At 38.7% G+C, this 12,132-nt stretch overlaps 2 protein-coding genes across 2 annotated transcripts in view; one reads left to right on the forward strand and one right to left on the reverse strand.

Moving 5' to 3' along the window:
- Window positions 1-2,947, forward strand: part of SEPTIN14 (septin 14) — a 36,774-nt gene extending 33,827 nt beyond the window's left edge. Inside the window, exon 9 of the mRNA XM_075994861.1 lies at window positions 2,019-2,947. Within this exon, the coding sequence (XP_075850976.1) occupies window positions 2,019-2,198 (180 nt within the window). The 3' untranslated portion in view covers window positions 2,199-2,947. The remainder of the gene's footprint in view (window positions 1-2,018) is intronic.
- A 4,777-nt stretch (window positions 2,948-7,724) lies between these two features.
- Window positions 7,725-8,706, reverse strand: AHSP (alpha hemoglobin stabilizing protein). Its single transcript, XM_012764119.3, has 3 exons — window positions 8,600-8,706; window positions 8,348-8,426; window positions 7,725-8,091 (listed from the first exon to the last, which is right to left on the reverse strand). Exons 2-3 carry the CDS (start codon window positions 8,420-8,422, stop codon window positions 7,888-7,890), a joined length of 279 nt encoding a protein of 92 aa, XP_012619573.1. The 5' UTR covers window positions 8,423-8,426; window positions 8,600-8,706; the 3' UTR covers window positions 7,725-7,887.
- Between the last annotated feature and the right edge of the window lie 3,426 nt (window positions 8,707-12,132).

Consider the following 12,132-nt stretch of genomic DNA (forward strand, 5'->3'; position numbering starts at 1 on the left):
GTCATTCATGGCACTCCCCCATGGGATTAGAGCCCGGTGTCCCATGGCTGGTCTGAGCCACCTGGGTGAGGAGAGGAAGAAAAAAACCCTTACACTTTCCTTGGGTTCTGGAACTCCCTGGAGTTAGTTCACCCTGGTTGCTCCCTTCTCTCCTCCTCTCTTTCCATTGCTCAGTTCCTCCTGGAGGTGTTTCTGGACTCCACTGGTGTCTGTCCCTGAGGTCTACTTCTGACCAGTAATCACTCTCCATTCTCCTCAGTCCAATCCTCAACTCTTCTGCCAGGATGGTCCGACAATTTTTGTCTCTAACTGGCCATCTTGGCTCCTCTCCTGTATTTTCTCGTTGATATAAATTGAATCTCAAATTATGTACTTTTTTGCCTTCTCTCACTTGGAAAAATTTTTTGGATATTTGCCCCAGATTGTTGCAAGTATCAATAGTTCATTTTTTACTGGTGTATAATATTCTATTATATGTGTATGCCACAATTGACTGTATCCATTCCCCTTTTGAACGAATAGTTGGGTTCCTCCAGGTTTTGACTCTAACAAATACTGCTTCTTTGAACATTCTTCATACAATATATAAGTCTTTGAATGGAGATATACTTTTATCTTTTGGGGGCTAATACCTAAGAGAAGAACAGCTAGATCATATGACATGTGCATGTTAAACATACTAAGAAATAATCAGACCATTTTCTAAAAATGTTTGCACTATACTAAGATTCTTGCTAACAGTGTATTAGAATTCCAGAATAGAATTAATTCATTGTGGTATTAATGTACATTTCTGCAAAGACTATTATATTGAGCAACGTTTTCTTCTGCATACTTGCCATCTGTATATCTTACTTGTGAATTGCCTTTCCAAAATTTTTGACTACTTTTGGAGGTTGTTTTCCTAGTATTGAGTCTTAACAGTTACTTACACAGTCTAGATACAAGTCCTTTTATAGATATATGATTTTCAAATATACTTTTAGTCAGATGCTTGTTTTTTATTCTCTTAACAGCATTTCAAAAAGAAGTTATTTTGATGCTGTATTATTGGAGAAGTCCTTGTCTAAACCAAAGCCACAAAGATGCTGCATTTCCACCCTTTCCATGTCTCAAGCAAACTTCTATTCCCTACTAAATTTATGTGTACACACAGGCTAACCTTTAAACACCCTGGCTCAATCTTTAAACACATAGAAACACAATTACTCTTTCTGTGCTTTTAAAGTATGAACATTTTTAATCAGCAAGCATTGATGAAATAATGGATACTCTCTGAAGAGGCATTGCATGAAATAAATCTCTTAGATTTATAAGAGACTTATTAATCATCTATTTTCACTTCTCATTCAAAACTTACAGCTAATCACTCTGTCACTGAATTCTTCTCAGGTCAAGGAGCTTACTTAGAAGGCCACTCATTCCATTTTTGAGTGGTTAAATTTTGAATAGTTTACATATTGGGATGAAGTTTAGCTCTCTCTCATTTCTACTCTTGCCTTCCCACCTTTAAGTGAAATATTTTCTCAGTGATTTTATGCCATCAAGCCATAGGTTTAAAAAACCATGCCTTCTGTAATGCACACAAGCGATCCTTATGTTGTTAAACAAAGTTATGTTAAAGACTTAGGTCTGCCTCTAATGAAATTCAAGGGGACATTGCCTCCTTCATATGGCTAATTAAGTTGATTTTAAGTCCCACAAATTAAATTAGACCATGTGAGGAAATAAAAAGTAACTGAATGAAGTCCTTGAAACATTTTTTTCTACAATTGAGCTAATTTTACTTAAGAAAATTATCAGACTTTATTTCAAAGTGTATTTACTAGGTCTAAAGTACTGTTTCACAGTCAATGCTATGTCTTAATGTACATATTTTTAGTGAGCATGGATTTATCAAACTTTATCAGAAAAGACTTTGTGGAGGATATGTTTGATAACCAGAAAAAGACAAGCATTTTCTTTTGGATGTTCTGCCACACTGTGCTTTGAGTCATAATTGCACATTTATTTCACAGCTACAGGACAAGTTTGAATACCTGAAAAGCATCCAACAAGAGGAGATAATGAAGCTTGAAGAAGAGAGAAGACAATTGGAAGAAGAAATAATCGATTTTTATAAAATGAAGACTTCCTCTGAAACATTGCAGACTCAGTTGTACACCAACACAAAGAAAGACAAAGATCGTAAGAAATAGTCCTCTCTTGCCATTCTATCTATTGTAGAGCCCCATTATTCTCTATCCCATCTTTCTGTGAGACTCTTTGCAGCATTTAGCTCTAATTGCAGTTCTAATTTTTAAAAATTGTTTGCTAATTGTGTATTTTACCCAACTAAAATGTAAACTCCTTGAGAGCAGGTACCTTGTTCATCCTGTTAAATGCTATATCTCTGGCAAGTAGAGCATAGACTAACACAAAGATGGCACTCTATAAATATTCACCAAAATAGAAAAAAAAAAAAAAGAAATGGGAAGCCATAAGTAGTATTTGGATGATATTATGCCTTATAGATTTTTGGTATATATTAAAGTTATCAAAGTTAAAGAAAATAAAGTGATCTTTTTGTATTTTTGAAATTTCCTTCTGACTTTAAATACTGAATTTCCTGCATATAAAATGTTTTTGTTAGTTCACCTATTTGAGAGTGGCTGATTTTCACCATGACTCATTGTATTGAAATGATAACTTTGAGGGTCTTTATCTCTGTTTACTCCGACTGCATCTGATTAGTATACAGAGTTCTTCTGATGTTTCTAAAAGAGTTCCAACAATTTTTCTGTTGAAATGTATCACTGCATCCATTTCAAATGCAGCATGTTTTCAGGATATTAGAATGTTGTAACTTAGTCTCAAAATATTTTTGAAAATATTATCCCTTAGAGGTGGGAGGATTGCTTGAGCTCAGGAGTTTGAGAAAGCCTGAGCAAGAGTGAGACCCTGTCTCTACTATAAATGGAAAGAAATTAGCCAAACAACTAAAAATAGAAAGAAAAAAAATTAGCCAGGCACGGTGGCATGTACCTGTAGTCCCAGCTACCTGGGAGGCTGAGGCAGGAGGATCGCCTTAAGCCCAGGAGTTTGAGGTTGCTGTGAGCTAGGCTGACGCCACGACACTCTAGCCCAGGCAAGACAGTGAGACTCTGTCTCAAACACACACACACACACACACACACACACACACATAATCCCTTATAAAGTTTTTACTTCATGAAAAAGTTTTATATGAAAAATGTGCAGAAAGGGAGGTAAATCCACAATGATTTTTATATATGTTGTTAAATCATCTTACAAATTTCATAATTTGAGGGAAGAAAGGTTCTACTACAAGATCTTTTAATGGAAATGCTACAAGGACCAAGAACTCTGTTTTGTTTTCTTATGTATCCATTCCTAGACCTAGAATAATGCCAGACACATAGTGGCAATTATTAGTTGAATAAATGGACACAATGATAGTACATCAGCTATATTATATATATAAATAATAGTTTAATTTAGATCATTGACTTTTAAAAGATAATGCAATTTGTTACTGCTTTTTTACATGCTCATGAGTTATACTGCTGAGGGGCTTTTATCTTCTCATTCTTTCATCTTAATCCACTGTTATTAAAATTGAAATCACCAATGTTATCCCATAGATAAAAAATAATGACATTTACCCTATAAAAATTATCACTCTGCTGCATTCGAGAATGGATTTTCTAGAGAGAGAAAAAAAAGAGAGAATGGACTTTCTAGGTAATGAGAGTTCCATAGGTATAGTTTTAGAGAAGCATTCATGATAAAAAGAACTATGTTTTTGTTTTCCTTTTTTTCCCAATGGTATAAAACATGGTATTATATAATAGTATATGGTACCTTTTTGCTATTTCCATAATTTTTTCTAAAAATTAGTGCTTGTTTCATATATCTTTTAACTTTATGAATAAAATTATTTTTCTCTTTTAGCTCCAGTGTTATGTGAAATAGAGGTTCCAGATTTATGTAGCACAGGAATTTTTAATAAGTCAGAGTTACTAACTGTTGTAATTTATTTTCTCAATTACTAACTTCTTTTGTGTTTAGTTGATTTTTTTTTTTTTTTTTTTTTTTTTTTTTTTTTGAGACAGAGTCTCACTTTGTTGTCCAGGCTAGAGTGAGTGCCGTGGCGTCAGCCTAGCTCACAGCAACCTCAAACTCCTGGGCTCGAGCGATCCTTCTGCCTCAGCCTCCCGAGTAGCTGGGACTACAGGCATGCGCCACCATGCCCGGCTAATTTTTTTTATATATATATCAGTTGGCCAATTAATTTCTTTCTATTTATAGTAGAGACGGGGTCTCGCTCTTGCTCAGGCTGGTTTTGAACTCCTGACCTTTGAGCAATCCGCCCGCCTCGGCCTCCCAGAGAGCTAGGATTACAGGCGTGAGCCACCGCGCCCGGCCTGTGTTTAGTTGATTTTTTACAGTGATAATTTTTTTCCATTCTCAATTCTTTTTGTGTATATTTTCTTTTTGATTACTATGAGGATTATATATGACATCCTAGTTACAAAAATCTAATTTGAATTGATTTCAACTTAACTTGAATCACATACCAAAATTCTACTGCTATACAGTTACACTCCTTTTATGTTATTGATGTAACAAATTATATCTTTATTCATTGTGCACCAACCAATAGATTTATAACTACTTTTAATGCATTTGGTTTTTAAATCCTGTAGAATATAAAAAGTGACTTTACAAAATAAAATTATAATGATACTGTTTTTATATTTGTCCTTGTATTCACCTTTACCAGAGAGCTTTAAATCTTTATATAGCTTGATTACTTACATAGTTAACTGTCCGGAATTCATTTATTTCAACCTGAAGGACTTCCTTTAACATTTCTTGTACAGCAGGTTTAGAGGTAATGGATTTGCTCAGCTTTTTAAGACATCTGGAAATGTCTTAATTTCTCCATCATTTTTGAAGGACAATTTTGCCAGGTATATATTTCTCAATTAACAGGTTTTTCTTCATGACTTTAAATATATTAATATAATCTTCTACCTTCTGGCCTCTGAGGTTTCTGCTGAAAAGTCAACGTGATGATGTTATTCAAATCCCTTGTCTTTGATGAACTGCTCTTCTCTTGCTTTTCTGCTTTTAAGACACTCACTTAGACTTTTGCCAGTTTGCCTGAAATGTGTCTCAGCATGGGTCTATTTGTTTATTCCAGTAAGAATTCGTTGAGTTTCCTGGACCTGAAAATTTCAAATGTCAATATATTCAAGTTCAGTGATTCTTTCTTCTGCCTGCTCAAATCAGCTGCCAACCTTTGTATTAGTCAGAGTTGTCCAGAGAAACAGAACCAATAGGATATATAATATATTATTACATGTGTATAATAACTATATATTATATATTATATTTGTAAAAATATATTCTATCCATCTATCTATCTCATGTGCTCATGTGCTAATGAGGAATGAGAAGTCCCACAATCTGCCATCTGCAAGTTTAGGGTCCAGGAATGGTGGTGATACAGTTCAGTCCAAGACTGGAGGGAGCTGATGATATAATTCTCAGTGCAAGTGCAGGAGGAGACTGATGTCCTAGCTCAAGCAATCAGGCAGAGAGAGTAGATATTTCCCTTCTTCTGCCTTTTTGTTCTATTCAGGCCCTTAACAGATTGGAGATGCCCTCTCTCATTGGGTAGAGCAGTCTGCTTTATTCAGTCTACCAATTCTAATGCTAATCTAATTTAAAAATACCCTAGAAAACACACCCAGAAATAATGTTTGCTAATTTTCTAACATCCCATGATTCAGTCATGTTGACACATAAAGTTAACCATCACAAACACACACCTTATCAACTTGGTACTCATATACATATCCTTAAGCCATATTTCATCTCTAAATAAAGATAATAACAAGATCATAATTCCAGTGAACATGATACAACTATCTTCCCAACAGGTACTACATACCTGATAATTGATCATCTTCTTTTGTCGGAGCACATGAGGAATGATTAACTAAACAGCTCCAAAATCTGGATAGTTCTAAATTTATGGAAAGTTCGTCTTCGTTAGTTGAGCCAAAGTGGCTTTTCAGCTAAGCTACATAACCCAACAGAATACCTCAAATACAATGAGCTCTCCATACCTTTGCGTTCCACCCATATCTTTGGGTCTGTGGATTCAACCAACCACAGTTGGAAAATATTGGGAGGAAGAAATGGATGGTTGCTCCTGTACTAAACATATACAGACTTTTTTTCCTTGTCATTGTGTTTATTCCCTAAACAATAGAGTATGTAACATTTACATTGTATTAGGTATTATAGGTAATCTAGAGGTCATTTAAAGTATACTGAATGATGTGTGCAAGTTATATGCAAATACTACACCATTTTGTACAAGAGATTTGAACATCCATGGGTTTGGTGGGTTTGGGTATCCATAGGAGAGAAGACTGTACTTTTTTCATATAGTCCCTCAGTCTCTCTCTTCTGCTCATGCATAGGTCTTTTTGCAAAGGTGAGGCTGTTCGCTGTCCCAGCTAAGCGGGCCCTGGGTCCCCATTAACAGACTGAGATTTCCTGAGGACTGCAGTGGGAAGGCCCGGGCCACAGACCACCGCTCAGAGGTGCTCGCAGCCTGCTTGCCTGGGAGGCCGCCACTCTCAGGCTGCGTCTGAAGCCTCTTCATACCCCAAGGTTGGAAGGATGACTGGGGACACTGAGCTGGTTCCCCTTTTCACCCTGGTCCAAACTGCAGAGACCCAAAAGACCAAAGTCGAAGGCGAAGGTTCACAGATCCAACCGGAAAGCCTGCTGGAGGTTGCACCTCTCTTAGCCCCAAACTTTTTCCGATGAAGAAAGAACACAAAAGGCCGCCGGGAGGGCGCGCGCTACCTTCCCGGGCGCGCGCGCCCTGCCCCGCATCTGATTGGTGTGCTCCGCCTCCTGGCCCCGCCCCCGCCCCGCGGTCCCGCCCCCAGCGCGCCTACTTTGTGCCAGGAGGCTGTGAAGGCAGCTCCCTGCTGGCCTGACGCCCTTCTGAAAAAGGTCCAGAGCCTGGCCCGGCCCTGGTTCCACCCAGAGCCCTAAAATAGAGGCTTAGAGCCTCTAGGTCTAAGAGAAAGGAGGTCTGGTCCGGGAAGTGACAGGAGAAGGTTGGGGCAGGGGGGAAGCCGGTTTCACTGCTTCCCAACCCTGGGCTCTGGGACCTTTGGTGGAGGCAAAAATAAGGGGTTCCCCCACCTGAAATATAAGGGACGTGCTAAATGGTTCCCAAGATCCTTTCCAACTCCAAATGATGACATACTCAGGGAGGTATTCTGTGGTAGTCTTAGAGTCAGAATCAGAAGATCCTAGCTAAAAGGTTGTTTGAGCTGGGGCCAAGGGGATTGAAAAATCCAGGCAGTGGACCTGGCACAGGGTGAACAAGACCTGAAGACTTCCAACAGTTTTCTCCTAGACAAGTATGTCACAGGACAATTTCTTGGAGGGCTTTTATCCTCCTTTCTTTTTTCTACCACCCTCTTGCCCCAGCTCTTTCTCTTTAGTCCCTGCGTGCCTGGCCCCTTGTTCAGCCTATGTTAGTCCTGCCTAATGGTTACTTAGAGCTGCTAACCTCTGCTGTAAGGAATTAAGTCTCCAAGATCATACCTGAGAAGGAAGGCTGAAGTAAAATGGACCAACTGCCTCTACAACTCAGGACAGACAATGGAAGAAGAGCCAGGAACTCCAGCAAAACCGGTATTGGTCTTTATTGAGATGTCAAGGTAGAGTAACACTGAAGGAGCACAGCCTGGGGACATGAAGAACACAGAGCCAGAATTTAAGAGTCTTTTAGAGATGAAGGCCTGGGTCTTTGGGCTATAATGAAGGTAGTGGGTTATTTAGGTGCTAATGGGACTTCAGGAAGGTCCTATATTTGTCCAGGAAATTGTTGGCAAGAGTGTTCAGCTCTTGCTGAAGTTGCTGCAGAGCCCTGTCTTGCTCTTCCTGCTCCCCTGTCACCTGCCGCTTGTAATAGTTGATGTATAAGTTCATCCAGTCATTCACCACAGTCACCATGGCTTCTTCAGAGACAAGAGGATCATTAAAGACCTGGAGGATCAAGACAGGGTGAGTTGGCAAGGGAGAAGGGGTTAGCAACGTGATTCCGGAATACCCAGAATAGTCCCACAAACCGTCACATCCTCTTTCCTCTGATTTGTATTACCTGTTTCTAATGGTTGCCATCAACTCCATCATTACCTCCCAGCACCAAATTATCCTCTCTTCTCCCTGCCCTCATCCCCCACACCCTCCCCACACTCCCAGTCTCCAGGCCTATCCTTTGAAACGGAGTGCCTGGACTCACCTGTTGTTTCAGCAAAACATTAAATTCCTTCATTCCTGTGGAAATGAGATCCTTATTGGTCTGAAGTAAGGCCATCTGCCTGGTTAGAGAAAGAGGTAGAATTTAAGTATTCATTTCACTCACCCCCGGGTATTTCTCCCAATCCTCCCACTCCCCTTAAAAATCCCTTATGCCTTGCAGGGCTGCCTCCTTTCCAAAACCTTTCAAATTTTGCTCTGCTCTGGGGTCACATTTCCCCCAGGTTGGGCTCACCTGCAGGTCCAACAATGCTGTGTATGTCTCACCCACACTCAAGGCTATGGATGTCCCTCTGTGCCAAGCTAGATGTAGGCAAGGAGTCAAATATCAGCCTAAGAGGGAAACGCCCTGTGTCTAGGTCCTGAGGGAGAGCGATAGGTCAACCTGGGGAGGAGAAGGAGGGAGAGGCTTCCCTGAAGTTAGAAAGATAGCAAGGCCAAGAAAAACAGATAATTGAGGAAACCCAGAAAACACAAGAGCCAACCCAGGGATATAACCTTTCCCTTTGCCCCACATCCCAGTATCCAGGCTCCAAATGCTAAGGAAACTGACATTTACTGAGCCCCTGTTACATGACAGGCACTTTTGTGTAATCACATGACGTGATGGCAATTATTCTCCCAGTTCATAGATGGTATATAGATAACAGCTGGCATTACATTTATTCATTTGTGCCAGGCACTATTTCAAGCATGTATTAAATATTTATCCTTGACACATTTTGTAAATGAACCATCTGTAAGAGGTGAAGACTGGACTCCACAGGCTGTGCTCCACAAGAATGGAGGTGCATTTATTTTGTTCACTACCATATCTTAAGGTACTCAATAAAGCAGAAATACTCTTTTTCTTCTTTTAAAATACTTTTCCTGGTGCTTTCCATTTGCAGTAGATGTTTTTCAAATTTCAAACTTACTACATACTAATTGAAATAATTTTTAAAATGCACAAAAATTGATCATTTTGCCCCCCAGAAGTCATCAGCACTCGGATGTCATTTGCACTCGGATGTCGAGTGTGGATAACATTGAGTGGATAATGAGATAAAAGCAAGTGAGTTTAAAGGGTTATGCATATATTTCCTGTCACATTTTTTCCATTAAAAACTCAACATTCACAGTCATAGGCACCTATCATCAATAGAGGTTTGTTAATTTGCTTTATTAGTTATAGCATTTTCTTTATTAACATACCCCAAAATTGATTTCCTTTTGGTGTCTAATTTATTAATTTTAACACATTTATAGATTTATGTAACTACCACCATGTGAACTAAAATAAAATCTTAAGGCTTCCCCTCCACTGGTTGACTGAATGGACCCCCTCCTGGCCAAGGGGATACCCTAAAACTGAATTGCCTGTCAGACATGCCTCATCATGCCCCTCTCCCTTCTTGTAGATATCTTTTATAACTCATTAACAGGCCTGAGGCTGTGCCAAACAAACCTACAGGTCCTCAATTTACACAACAGATATATGGCCAGAAGCTTGTCTCTGATTAACAGACTTCCTTATCTCAACTTAAAAAATTCCAAGCCATTAGACAAAACATTTCTTTAACCAATTACACGTTAAAGAGTCTTTAAACCTACCTGGAACCTATAAGCCCCTGCTTTGAGATGTCCCACCTTTTCAGGCCAAACCAATGTATGCCTTCCATATATTGATTATGACTTTACCTGTAATTCCTGTCTCCCTGAAATGTGTGAAACCAAACTGCAACCCAATGACAGCAAGTCCACTTGCTCAAGGTTTCTTGGGTGTGGCTCCAGGGCATGGTCCTCAAATTTGGCTCAGAATAAACCTCTTAAAGTTATTTTACAGAGTTTGGCTTCTTTTCCATTGACAACCACAATCAGGATACAGAATATTTCCATCACACCCCAAAACTCCTTCATGCTACCCTTTTGTAGCTACCTCCACCCACACCCCTAAATTCTGGCAACCACTAATCTGTTCTCCTTCACTACAGTTCAGTCTTTTTGAGGATGTCACATAAATGGAATCATATAGTATATAACCTTTGAGACTGACTTCTTTCAGTCAGCATAATGTGCTTGAGACTCGTCCAAGTTGTTACAAATATTGATAGGTTGTTCCTTTTTCATTGCTGAGTGTGTATTTCATGAAAGCACCACAATTTGTTTATTCATTCAGCCACTGTAGGACATCTGGATTGTTTGTAGTTTGGGGCAAATATAAATAGGGCTACTAAAAATATTTGTGTACAAGTTTCTATGTGAACATGTTTTCATTTATATAAGGTAGAAAATATTTGTTACCGTGAGAGGAAATCATTGCAATGTAACCTGACAAAGGACATATGTACAGAATTTATAACAAACTCTTATAGTTCAACAATAAAACAACACAATTTCCTAAATTGCCAAAAGACTAGAACAGATACTTCACAAAGAAGATATACAAATAGCCAATAAGATGTTCAACATCATTAGTTATCATAGAAATGCAAGTTAAAGCCACAATATGATACCACTACATGCCATTACAATGACTAAAATTAAAAAGACTGGTTAAGTGTTGGCAAGGATGTGGAACAACTAGAATTCTCATATGTTGCTGATGGGAGTATAAAATGCTACAACCACTTTGAAAAACAGTTTGGCAGTTTCTTATGAAATTCAATATATACTTACTATATGACCCAGTAATTTCTCCTAGGTACTTTGCCCATAAAAAAAAAAATGTGCATGTCTACAAAAATACTTACATGCAAATGCAAATGTTCATAGTAACTTCATTTATAATAGCAAAACTTGAAACTGTTACCAAAAGCTTGGCACTTGTCCTTGAGGCCACATCAGAAGAATGAGAACAAGTGATTTGAGGAGAAGGAAAGAGAAGTTTATTAATTTGCCAGCAAATGAGGAGGATGGAGACTTCTGTCTATAATGCCATTGTCCTAATAATAAGCAGAGCTTTTAAAGGGAGGCCATTCAGCTTCAGGTAATTGCTTTCCAACTACAGTTGATGGCCCTGATCCTTTCATCTCCAAAACCTGCTGAGAACTCTGCCACCTGGACCTCCACCACGATGGCCAGGCTGCTGCTGAGCCATCCATCCCATGCAGTGTAAAGAACAGAAGACACTCCCATGCCCCATCCAACCACTGGCCTGAGGCAGAGATGCAGGCTCCAGTTCCCAAAAAGAGTGTGGGAAACTTCAAAGAAAAAGAAAACATTTTTGATGTGTTTTTTTTTCCAAAACATTCCCTCTGTTATATATTCTCCACTCTCTATTTTACACTTCCATATCTATGGGAGGAGGGGTGACTACTCTGTTACAAAACAATCCAAATGTCCAAAAACCAGTGAGTGGATATACGAATGGTATTATATTCACACCTTGGAATGCTACTCAGCAATAAAAAAAAAAAAAAAAAAAAAAAACAGACTAATGGTACTCATGATAATATGGATGGATCTCAGAAACAGTATGCTGAGCAAAAGAAGCCAGACCTAAAGACAACATACAGTATAATTCCATTTTGGTGAAATCCTAGACTAGGCAAAACTAATCTATAGTGAGAAAGCAGATAGGATCAGAATACAGTGTGCCGATTAAAATTCAAAGGTGTCCAAAAGAACTTTTTTGAATACTAGATATATATATCTTGATTATGCTAAGTATTTTCACTGTTAGAAAGAATGTGAATTAGTAAAGCTTTTTAGAAGAATAATTTGACAATTCTTCTGCAAATTAAGATACACGTGCCCTTCAAACCAATGATTCTGCATTGGACTCTA

Source organism: Microcebus murinus, chromosome 19 (genome assembly GCF_040939455.1).
Source record: "Microcebus murinus isolate Inina chromosome 19, M.murinus_Inina_mat1.0, whole genome shotgun sequence".
Taxonomy (NCBI): domain Eukaryota; kingdom Metazoa; phylum Chordata; class Mammalia; order Primates; family Cheirogaleidae; genus Microcebus; species Microcebus murinus.

Coding starts and splice junctions, on each gene's coding strand:
- AHSP (XM_012764119.3), bottom strand. CDS start 8,422: ATGGCCTTACTTCAGACCAATAAGGATCTCATTTCCACAGGAATGAAG. Junction 8,092..8,347: donor ATGTTTTGCTGAAACAACAG/GTGAGTCCAGGC, acceptor TTGATCCTCCAG/GTCTTTAATGATCCTCTTGT.